The sequence below is a fragment of the Bufo bufo genome, chromosome 6, assembly GCF_905171765.1.
Source record: "Bufo bufo chromosome 6, aBufBuf1.1, whole genome shotgun sequence".
In the NCBI taxonomy this organism is placed as follows: domain Eukaryota; kingdom Metazoa; phylum Chordata; class Amphibia; order Anura; family Bufonidae; genus Bufo; species Bufo bufo.
The window spans coordinates 99,080,294-99,093,090 of NC_053394.1; the positions used below are offsets into that span (position 1 = coordinate 99,080,294).

General features: G+C 43.8%; 1 protein-coding gene across 1 annotated transcript in view; it reads right to left on the reverse strand.

The window, feature by feature from the left end:
• RTKN2 (rhotekin 2) overlaps positions 1-12,797 on the reverse strand; it is an 82,433-nt gene that overhangs the window by 64,468 nt on the left and 5,168 nt on the right. Inside the window, exon 3 of the mRNA XM_040435930.1 lies at positions 11,679-11,737. Within this exon, the coding sequence (XP_040291864.1) occupies positions 11,679-11,737 (59 nt within the window). The remainder of the gene's footprint in view (positions 1-11,678; positions 11,738-12,797) is intronic.

Genomic DNA, 12,797 nt, shown 5'->3' on the forward strand with positions numbered 1-12,797 from the left:
AGTTACAAAGCAAGGGTTAACAGCCAAACAAAACTCTATATTTATGGCCCTGATTCTGTAGTTTACAGAAACACCCCATATGTGGTCGTAAACAGCTGTACGGGCACACGGTAGGGCGCAGAAGGAAAGGAATGCCATACGGTTTTTGGAAAGCAGATTTTGCTGGACTGGTTTTTTTGACACCATGTCCCATTTGAAGCCCCCCTGTTGCACCCCTAGAGTAGAAACTCCAAAAAAGTGACCCTATTTTAGAAAGTACGGAATAGGGTGGCAGCTTTGTTGGTACTAGTTTAGGGTACATATGATTTTTGGTTGCTCTATATTACACTTTTTGTGCGGCAAGGTAACAAGAAATAGCTTTTTTGGCACGTTTTTTTTTTTTTTTTGTTATTTACAACATTCATCTGACAGGTTAGATCATGTGGTAATTTTATAGACCAGGTTGTCACGGATGCGGCGATACCCAATATGTATACTTTTTTTTTTTATTCATGTAAGTTTTACACAAGGATTTCTTTTTTGAAGCAAAGAAAAAAAATAAAAAAAAAATCATGTTTTAGTGTTTCCATAGTCTGAGTGGCATAATTTTTTCAGTTTTTAGGCGATTACCTTGGGTAGGGTATGACTTTTGCGGGATGAGATGATTGTTTTATTGGCACTATTTTATGGTGCGTGTGACTTTTTGATCGCTTGTTATTACACTTTTTGTGATGCAAGGTGACAAAAATAGGTTTATTTAGCACAGTTTTTATTTTTAATTTTTTACGGTGTTCATCTGAGGGGATAGGTCATGGGATATTTTTATAGAGCTGGTCGATACGAACGCGGCGATACCAAATATGTATACTCTCCCCCCCCCCCCCCCCCCCCCCCCTATTTTTTTTACTTTATTTGGGGAAAATGACGTTTTTGTTTATTTTTACTTGAAACTAAATTTTTTGGGGGAAAACTTTTTTTCACTTAATTTTTTGTCCCACTTTGGGACTTGAACTTTGGGGGGTATATTCCTTTACAATGCATTCCAATACTTCTGTATTGGAATGCATTGGCTGTATGAGTAATACTGTGTGTATTACTCATACAGCTTCCGGCCTGTGAGATCCAGGGGGCTGGATCTCACAGGCTTGTCACCAGAAGCGCGATGCCTTCCATGCCATCGGGCCCCCCCCCCACAGCCCCATGGGGACCCGATGGCACCACCGCCGCCGCACCAGGTAAAAGCCGCAAACCGCAGGTCTGAATTGACCAGGCACCGGGTTCCGATCACCGCCCGCCGGTGATCAGAACTATACATGATGTACCGGTACGTCATGGGTCCCTAAGGGGTTAAAGGGAATCTGTCACCCCTATTTTGGGCTATTATCTACAGTAATACATGAGTAACACGGCTGATAAGCAGTCCAGATATATTTTTTTCTTTCCTACTATGACTACTTTGGTTGACAGGGCTAGGTGTGATGAGGTTTTCACTGCTTGGTCCCGTCAGAGGGCGCAGCAGTTGCAGAGAGCGCAGAGCCTCTAGGTGTAATGGCAACGCCCCTGTTGCTCCTAGAGGCTCATTTGTATATATTAAAACTTAATGTTTCTCAGCAATGTGGACACATATGAACATGGGACCAACACAGATGCCTTCAGCTGCCAAGCGCACATGTAACCGGTCAGCCAGTGTCATAGGTACAATGCTCTTTAATCTGCCCATGGATGACCTGGCCACACAGCACTCTGGGGCGGATTTATCAAAACTGCTGTAAAGGAAAACTGCCTTAGTTATCTACAGCAACCAATCAGATTCCACCTTACATTTTTCAGAACTCCTTTGGAAAATGAATAGTGGAATATGATTGGTTGCTATTGGCAACTAAGCCAGTTTTCCTTTAAACCAGTTTGAGAAATCTCCCCCTTTTTCTTTTACGCTTTTTGCAAACCTTGTAGTCGTCAATTACACAAGGCCTAATACTATAAAACCAAGTCCCACGACTACAAGATTACAGGCTGGGCTTCTCTGTGCCATGAATACTGGCAGCAGGAAGACGCTGGTTCCCTGCGATCTCCGGGGGGAGCACGGCTGCAGCATTCTGAACAAGTGCAGCATGAAAAATATATTCAATTTAAAAGCCCATAAAACATTTTCACTACCTGTTGACTGCAGGAAACTAAATTACATTGGAGAGATTAAACTAGGGCTGCAGAACAGGCCCCGCTTGGCATTTAGCAAAAGGTGTGAATTCATGCCGATCGTTTATTTTTTTTATATGACCATTAAGACAGAGCTGGTAGTTCCATTGTGGATAAATCACAGGTGCGACAAACCTGCCGCTTGTATTGAGATTTGCTGGCAGAATTATGAATGATCTAATTCGCCGTTGCTAACGCAACAGTAACGTTTTTCAGTTTTTCCTCTCCTCAGCCAGTTCTTTAATCATTCCAGCCACAAGAAGGTAATGATGTAATGCGTCTCAGTGGATACACAATGATATATTGCTTTAAAAAAAAAATAAAAAAATTATAAATTGGCCATCTCAGCCGGCCGTCAGCTATTTTTATATATTCTTGCTCTTCAACTCCTGACCCACTTGAGCCCCAAAAAGGCACTGTTTGTATCCCTGGAGACACTGTAATAACATACTCAAAACTTACCTACTGCCCCCAAAATAAAAGAACAGCTGTGTGCAACCAGTCTGCTCTTTTTCGGGGGAGGGAGGGGACAAAAAAATAAAAAAAATAATACATGTTCACTTCAAACACTAAAAACCTGAATTTTCAGCTTGAGGTTTTTGAAGCAGATCTGCACACAAAAAAAAATGCGCAGAAAACACACACAAAAATGCATGGACTTTTTTTCAGATACCTAGTCATTTTAATGGGAGATTTAGCACTTATTCTGCCCCAAGATAAGGCATTCTGCTTCTTTATTCCACAGAAAAAAAAAAAAAATTTAAATGCCGCTTCCTATTGAAATGAATGGGAGGCTGTTTTGAGGTGTTTTTTTTTTTTTAGCTGATTTTGAGTCAGAAACACTCAAATATCAGCACAAAAAAAAAAAAAAAAACGTTAGAACATGCAAATACCCCCACAACAGTGCGGTCTACATGGGTGTCTTCGATTCGGCTGGTATGACTAGGGGTTTTCCCAAGACTTTACTACTCTGGATAGGTCATCAGTATCTGAGTGATGGGGGTCCAACAGCCAGGGCGCCCACTATTAAGCGGTTTGAAAAGGCACCGGTGCTCACAGTACAACCGCAGCCTTCTTGTAGCTTAGCCTAGGCCATGTGACGTCACGTTCATTGGTTACGTGGCCCAAGTGCAGCTCAGCCCCCTTGAAGTGAATGGGGCCGAGCGGGATATCGAGAACAGGACTGTGCTTTGTGCCGTGGCATGCACAGGAGCGCCCCTGTCTTCTTAAACAGCTGATTGGCGGGGGTCCTGGGTTTCAGACCCTCACCAATCAGATACTGATGACCTATCCCGAGAACAGATAATCAGTAGTAGAGTCTCGTAAAACCCTTTTCTTTTGCATATTTTTTCCCTATGAAGAAGTGCCTGAAAAATAAGTCTCCAGACACAACTGTATTGCTTCAGTGAGAAACAGTACCCCTCCCCAAGCTGTGCCTAAGGCTTCATTCACACGTCCATGGAACACGGTCCACGAGATACCGGAATGGCATCCTACTTCGTGCAGGAGCGCACAGCGCCATTGGTTGATATAGATCATGAGTGTATTACTGTACTGCGGCGGCACAAAGCGCATGCAGTCATAGCATAGCCGTGCTCTCCTGCACTAAGCAGGATGACAGTCCGGTATCTCACGGACGTGTGAATAAAGCCTAAGGCATGTCATCCAGCTTACTAATGCTCTGTGCTGTTCTAATGAGGGGCATACACCCCGAAACAGCTGTCCACAGCTGGGCGTCTCATGAGATAATTTGTATAGAACATGCAGGAAGAAAAGAGAGCCTACAGTAGAAATCAGGTTCTAACCTTGACACGGTGCCCATACCTCCAATAGCTGGACTCTTACTCTTAGGCTTCATGCACATGACCGTATGCGTTTTGCGGTCCGCAAATTGCATCCGTATGCCACCCTTTTTTGCGGATCCATTGTAACAATGACTAAATGGACAAGAATAGTACATGTATTTTAATTGCGGGGCTACGGAGCAGACATACTGATGTGGAATTTTTTGAGGTCCCATTGAAATTAATGGGTCCGCATCCTATCCGGAAAAAAAAAAAAAAAAAAAAAAAAAAAAACACGGAACGGACATGGAAACCAACAATGTTAGTGTGCATGTAACCTTAGCGCTCATTCACACAAACGTATTTGCTTTCTGCTTCCGTTCTTTTTGTGGACCGTATGCAGAACCATTCACTTCAATGGGTCCGCAAAAACAACGGAAGGTACTCAGTGTGCATTCCATTTCCGTTCCGCAAAAAAGTAGCGCATGTCCTATTATTGTCCGCAAATCACGGTCCGAGACCCCAGTGAAGTCAATGGGTCCGCAAAAAATATGGAACGCACACAACACATCCGTATAGATACAAGTTAAATTTCTTGCCAGTGTTCACTTCTTAACGGTAGTGAATTTTTATACTAATTTTTGCACGCACAATCCGCGTGCGTGCTGCAGAGCACCGATAACTAGTGTGCTCATTTACATCTGCTCAGTTTTCACCCCTTTTTTTTGTGCAGAAAATAATTTATTTTCCAATTTATTACTTAATAAAGTTTTAAACATTACACCCCAATAAAATAAAAATGGCCCGTACGTCCCAACAAGTTTACTCAGCTGAAGAGGCATACTCATATCTTGCCTCTGATACCGAGTCGACAAGTGAGGGAGAAGAGGATGCCACTTTCCTCTACTCCATCATCAGGTGATGAGGGACCCTCTAGAAGGCGCCCCAGGGTAGCATCAGAGACAGCCCCCCAGAGTGACACTATATGGACACCACCCCCTGACGATTATCAGCCCCAAATACCTGAGTTTGTGGGCAGCTCAGGAATTCAGAGAGATTGTGCGGGCTTCACTGAGACAGAATTTTTTTAAATCTCTTTCTCTGAAGATTTTTTACATTTGATACTAACCCAAACAAATTTATACGCCCAGCAATTTATTTCCCAGAACCGCACATCGCCCTATGCTAGACCCATAGGTTGGACCCCAGTAAATGCAGCAGAGATGATGACCTTTTGGGGGCTCTTGCTGCATATGGGTGTTAAAAAATAAAAATAATAGATTACTCAGTATTGGAGTGTGGATGTCTTGTATCACACTCCAATTTACAGTAGTGCCATGGCCGGTAATAGATTCCAAGCAATCCTGAAATGTTTGCATTACAACGATAATGCACAGTGCCCACCCCAGAATGACCCCGCATTTGACCATCTGTACAAAATTAGGCAAAGTTTTCAGTAGTGTACACCCCAGAAAAAAAAATGTCTGCGTAGACGAACCCCTATTACTTTTCAAAGGGAGGATAACATTCCACCAGTACCTGCCCAGGAAGGGAGCAAGGTATGGCATAAAAATGTATAAAATCTGAGAGAGTAGCTCTGGGTACACTCACAAGTTCCGGGTTTACGAAAAGAGGGACACCCGGATTGAACCCCTAGAATGCCCCCCAGTCCTAGGAGTTAGTGGGAAGATAGTGTGGGACTTACTACATCCACTGCTGGATAAGGCCTCATGCACACGGCCGTCGTTTGGGTCCGCATCTGAACCGCCGTTTTTGCGGCTCGGATGCGGACCCATTCACTTTAATGGGGCCGCAAAAGATGCGGACAGCACTCCGTGTGCTGTCCGCATCCGTTGCACCGTTCCGTGGCCCCGCAAAAAAAAAAAAATAGCATGTCCTATTCTTGTCCGTTTTGCGGACAAGAATAGGCATGTCTACAATGGGCCGCCCGTTCCGCAAATTGCGGACGGCACACGGACGGCTTCCGTTTTTTTGCGGATCCGCGGTTTGCGGACCGCAAAAAACGGCACGGTCGTGTGCATGTAGCCTAAGGGTTACCATCTCTACGTGGATAATTACTACACCAGTCTACCACTGTTCTAGTCTAACACCAGCTCCCCTCCCGCTGTACGAGGTACCACAACCACTGTCCCCAAGGCAGACTGCATCCTGGACTACAATAAACACATTTTGGGGGGGGAGAGAGAGAAAGAGTTGATCTTTCAGATTAAGTTCTGAAGCCCTACAATGCCACACGAAAATCAAAAGTGTGGTACAAAAAGCTGGCTTTTTGGGGGTTTCCACTCTAGGGGTACCTCAGGGTGTGTTCAATTGCAAGATGGCGCCTGTCAATTATTCTGGTAAAATCTGCCTTCCAGAAGCCATTTGGTGCTCCTTTCCTTCTGACCCCTGTGGTACGCCCATATGGCAGTATACAAGCACATATGGGGTATTTGCTGTAATCAAGTGAAAATGGGCAATAAATTAAAAGGGGTGCATTTTCTCCAGTTCCCCCTTGTGAAAGTGAAAAATTTGGGCCTAAAGTCCATTTTTCTAGAAAAAAAAATAAAATAAATTAATTTCATTTTTCATTTTCACAGCCAATTCTAGGAATCCCCTTTGAGGACAAAGTACTCACTACACATCTTGAAATATTCCTTGAAGGGTGTAGTTTCCAGAATGGGGTCACTTTTTGGGGATTTCCACTCTAGGGGTACCTCAGGGTGTCTTCATATGCGACATAGCTCCCAAAAATCTGTCGTCCAAAAGGCCTATTGTGCTAGTTCCCTTTTGAACCCTGATATGCATGCATACATAATTTTTTGAACACATATGGGGTGTTGGCGTATTCGGGGGGGAAATGGGGAACAAAATGTGGGGTGCATTTTGTCCTGTTTCCCCTTGTGAAAATGAAAAATGTGGGTGTAAAGCAACTTTTTCTGGGGGGGAATTAATTTTTTTCATTTTCACAGCCAAGCATTTCCCAATTCTGTGAAACGCCTGATGGGTCAAAGTGCTCACTACACATCTTGAAATATTCCTTGAGGGGTGTAGTTACCGGAATGGGGTCACTTTGATTCTTTCCACTCTAGGGGTACCTCAGGGTGTCTTCATATGAGACATAGCTCCCAATTACCATTCCAGCTAAATCCGCTCTCCAAAAGCCATATGGTGCGCCTTCCACTATGAAGCATGCTGTGAGCCCATACAGTTTGAGCACACATGGGGAGTTTCTGTAAACTCCAGATTCAGGGTAATAGATTTTGGATTTTGTTTGGCTGTTAACTCTTGATGTGTTGCAGGGGAAAAAAAAAAAATGTTTTAAAATCTGCTAAAAGTGAAATTTTTCTTCTAAACTTCTAAGCCTTCTAACGTCCCAAAAAAAAAAAAGTCATTTTCAAAATGATCCAAACATGAAGTAGACATATGGGGAATGCAAAGTAATAACTATATTTGGAGTTATTACTATTATAAAAAGTAGAGAAATTGATATTTGCTAATTGTTCCTAATTTTTTGGTAAATCGGGTATTTAATAAATAAATGCACCCCGCATTTTGTTCCCCATTTACCCTGAATAAGGCAACACCTCATATGTGCTCTAAAACTGATGTATGGGTGCATAGCAGGGCTCTAGAGGCAAACAGCAGAATATGGAAAAGAAAAAAAAAAAATCCTGAGGTCCCCAGAAATTAAAAACCCCAGGAAGTGACCCCATTTTGGAAAGGGCACCCCCATACAAACATTTTAAGGGGTGGAAAGGGCACTTGTGACCTAACAGGTGTTTCACAGAAATTAATATGTAGTGGTTGGTGAAAAGTGGATATGTAAGCTATGCAGACTAAAATCAGATATAAAAAGGTGGTAAAACTATAGGGTACATAAAAGGATGAAATTAAATTAATACTCCATCGATGTGTGGTCGATTCTGAAACAATCCTGCATGCACAGACTAGGTTTTTCAAGGCAGGTTACGCAGTAGTAAATGGTGTCTTTCCTTATCCCCCCTTTTGGAACACACCCTGCATCTTTTTTGGGTCCTTCCCTTCCTTGCTGTCTGGAGGGAAGTTGACCTGGAAAATGTTGCCCTGGAACAACACGGGAACCATGACTTCCTAAAGTACTGGGACCCTCCCCGGCCTGAAAAACTAGAGCCTTGATAACCACCTCTTGGATCTAAAAGGTAAGTTCCTGTGTGGCCTACAGATGGCAATGTACAATGTATACGTGCTATTTCAGTCTGTACAAGGTGCATGGCCAGCTTTTTGTACCGCACTTTAATTTTTCGTGCGGCACTGTAGGGCTTCAGAACTTGATCTGAAAGATTAACTCCTCCCATCTGCCTATTATAGTCCAGGATACAAACTGTACATGGTACTACTATCACTGTCCCCAAACCAGAGGCAGGGGAACTGGTGGCACTGTGAATGGTGGTCAGTAAAAGGACATCCCTCTTGTCCTTGTACTTAACTGCCAGCATGTTCTCATGGAGGAGAGCCCTGCTTTCACCCATTCCCAGTGGTTGCCCTACCAGGGATCTAGGGAGGCCTCTCACAGTACCTCTGGCAGTTAGGGACATGAATACAGGGATGCTGGTATAATAGTTATCCACATAGAGGTGGTAACCCTTATCCAGCAGTGGGTGCAATAAGTCCCACACTATCTTCCTCGTGTGGGATGGGGAAAAAGCTCTCATTGTTTGTTTGTGTGGATTAAATTAAAGGGAACCTGTCACCGGGATTTTGTGTATAGAGCTGAGGACATGGGTTGCTAGATGCCGCTAGCACATCCGCAATATCCAGTCCCCATAGCTCTGTGTGCTTTTATTGTGTAAAAAAACTGATTTGATACATATGCAAATTAACCTGAGATGAGTCCGAGCTTGTAAATATGACTCTTCTCTGGTCACACAAGTAAGATATGACTCTTATGTTAATTTGCATAAAAGGTGGGAAGTACAAAAATGCATAATACTTATTGAATTCGTCTGCAAATGAAGTTAAAAGTGTAATTTATATGTTTACAGTAACACAATGAACATTTAGAAACGCTCAGTGAGGGTAGCATAGTAGAGGTGACAGGTTCCCTTTAAATGTTATGGACTAACATTCTGCTGTTTGGCCACAAGATGCCGCTGTTTCCTAGGCCCAGCTGACTGACTGCATATACATTTCCATATTCATGAGACGTGTGGTTTTCAGAGCATGGAGAAGGAGAGCGGCAGCCATCTTAGAAGCTAGCTGAGACTGAGGAGCTGTGTATGAGCAGAGAATCTGATGGATCCAGGAGTGAGAGGGCCCCTCAGTGATTCACAACTGCAGCTGAGTGAAGTTGATCGTTGTCCAAGACCCAGATCCTGTCCAGGGAAAAAGAGGACCATTTCCAGGAAGGCTGACAAACGTTTCCTGGAGAGACTGGTTGTTCGATTCAGAGTCATCAGCGGAAGAAGAGCAGACCCGGGTAGGCAAGATCGCGCATGCACCTCATTGCAATGTTGGACCCTGTGATGAGCACAGTGAGGTCACCAAAGGTCCTTTTCCTCCCAGGTCAAAGAAGAACAAAGAAGGCGAGCTGGGCAGCGCAAACAAGTGGATGAGGGGAGTTTAATTATTTGTATTTTTTAACCCCATCTCTAAGTTACTTTGCATTCTGTATTAAGAATGCTATTATTTTCCCTTTATAACCATGTTATAAGGGAAAATAATAAAGATTGGGTCCCCATCCCGATCGTCTCCTAGCAACCGTGCGTGAAAAATCGCACCGCATCCGCACTTGCTTGCTTGACTTCTATGGGGCCTGCGTTGCGTGAAAAATGCACAATATAGAGCATGCTGCAATTTTCATGCAACGCAGAAGTAATGCGTTCACCTCACGCTTTGCACCCACGCGGAAAACTCGCCCGTGTGAAAGGTGCCTAACTGCCTGGGAACCGCAGGACCAGCAATGCAAAATTGGCTTATGCCATTTTATCCCATAAGCAGCTTCCATTATTTAAAAAAATATCCAACACATAAAGGTTGTACCACTATCTTTAAGGGCTTATTCAGGCAGACGATCTTCTCATCCGGGTGTTGTCCAAGTGTAGAACCAACAGCACATTGACCCATTAAACTTCATGGGGCAATTCACATGCCGATTTTCTGCACTGACCATTAGACCAGGGCAAGAAAATATATGCAGAGTTCCCCATCCCCCATCTGAATAAGACCTTAAAAGGAAATCAGATAAGCTTTAGCAATCACCCATTGTGAATAGTGAATCCCCTCTTATCTGTCATTCTAATCCTGCCTGTACTGATATCACCTATGAGTAAAGATAAGCAGGTAACTGTAATAAAGTGATCTGAACAGACCAAAGCAGCGCCTATTAGGCTTAGTGGCCAGTGGGAAAACTAAAGGATTTGATATTTTTTTTAACTAAAAATAGTGATATGGAAACTTAAAAATAACATCACCAAATATTCTTTAAAAATATGTTAAAACGTGATTTAAACAAATAGGTCATTTTCTGATGACACGTTTCCTTTAAAGGTCTTCTTCAGATGGAGGATGGGGAAGTCTGTATATATTTTCTTGCCATGGGCTAACTCGGTCCATACTGTTGGGAGGAGATCGCTTTCTCCTCCACTGCCGAGCAGCCAACTGTCAGAAATCCATTGAACAATGCAAAGGGCCCTTCAGCCGGCTGGTCAACAATAGCGTAATGTGTACGGAGGTCTTTAGTGTAGAAGACAGTTCCTAGTAAACATCCACAAAAGCCTCCAGATCTTATCGGGAAACAAAGGTCAGTTCAGACTATATTTGAGCCAATGAATAACTTTGGTCTTGAACATCGGAAAAGTTAATAAGTCAGTAGATAAAGTGTGGCAGAAACCTGCATCTCTATTCACTCTGAGCACCACAAAAACAGCAGCTTTATATGGAAATGTATAAACCTAGGCAAATCACACAATAATATATAAAACAGATAAAAGATATATGGGGACATAAGGATAGACACATCTACAATGTACTCTATTACAGACAAATCTGCCGCTGAAATAAAAAAAACTTAGCTAAATTGTCAGAAGGGATTGTGCTATCTGGGCAACCCCTTGCCATGCGCTACTGGGGAATAGGGACATTATAAAACTACAGTATCGTCCCCACTGCTGTGAGCCACAACAAACTCGCTGCACTACATAGCTGCCCGTTGAGTGAATAGATGCCATGTAAGGGTTCTTGATCGTATTTCTCATCCGTGCGCTATACGCATTTTTATATTTTTGCGCTGATGGCACATGAATGGAGCTGCAGCATGGATGCATGACCACTGTCCCAGTTATAGAAGGTGGGGTTCCCAGCAGTCCGATCCCTACCAATCCTGTGGTTAGAGAAGAAGATTAAATCCTAAAAGAACCGCTTTATGCGTATGTTGCAAAACTAATGGCGATTGGTTGGGAATTTTTTTTTTCATTTTTCTTGTTCGCTTCCAGTTAAAGCAGTGAAACAGCTATCCATATGAGAGCAAAGCACAACGAAGACATCGCATCTACATCTCAATCTAATAAACATGTATTAGAACTTTTGTGAACAAACCAAGGCCTGTAGAATATGGGCAGCTTTAGGTTTTTAGTATAAAGTGCAAAATGTGATGGGGGGGGGGGGGGGGGCGATTTACAGATAACACCATTATTCCTGTTATTCCAGTTTTGTGAAGAAAATGCTCTAAAATACGGGTACCTGTTATAGAGAGCTTTCCAGGACAGGCCAAGCGTTCCTTCAGTCCAGCATCTGACAACCTGTGAAGTAAAGAAACAGTCGAGACACCATAACCAATAATTAATAGGAACAATTAATATACTAAAGAGTCATCAGCCATGCTATATGCCAGTTCTTAAAGAGGACCTTTCACTAGATTAAAAAATCTAAAGTAAGCGTACAGACATGTAGAGCGGCGCCCAGAGATCCCCCTGCACTTACTGTTATACCTGGGCGCCGCTCCGTTCTCCCGTTATAGCCTCCGGTATCTTCATAGTTAGGCTCCACCCAGGGGAACCTGCCGGCGTCTCCTTCTCCCAGGCTGTAGCGCTGGCCAATCGCAGCGCTCAGCTCATAGCCTGGGAGAGAAAAAAAAAAAAACTCAGGCTATGAGCTGAGCGCTGCGATTGGCCAGCGCTACAGCCTGGGAGAAGGAGACGCCGGCAGGTTCCCCTGGGTGGAGCCGAACATATGAAGATACCGGAGCCTATACCGGGCGAACGGAGCGGCGCTCAGGGATAATAGTAAGTGCAGGGGGATCCCTGGGCACCGCTCTACATGTCTGTATAGTTAGTTTAGATTTTTTTAATCTAGTGAAAGGTCCTCTTTAAAAGGGTTTTCCCCTTTCAGACAATATCGCTAGGATATGCCCCCATTGTCCGATAGGTGCGGGTCCCAGAGGTGGGACCTGCACCCATCTTATAAATGCAGGCAGCAAAGTGAAGGAGGGTGCACTGCGTATGCGCGGCCACCGTATATTCAACTATATGGGGCCATCAAAAATAGCCAAGCACTGGCCTGGCTATTTCCGTCAGCCCCATAGAAGTGAAAGCAAGCGGAGGCCACGTAAGCACGGTGCACTCCCATTAAATTCTATGGGGATTTCGAAAATAGCCGAGTGCACCGCTCTGCTATTTTCAGTGGGCCAACAGGAACACTTGGTGGTGGCCGGACCCGGCACTGCCGGCCACCACTTTGTCGGCTTTGTTGTCGGCTGACCCGCACCTATGAGACAATGGGGGCATATCCTAGCAACATGCCCCCATTGTCAGAGTATGTATATGTATATATGAGAAAGTGGTTAGACAAACAAATCATAAA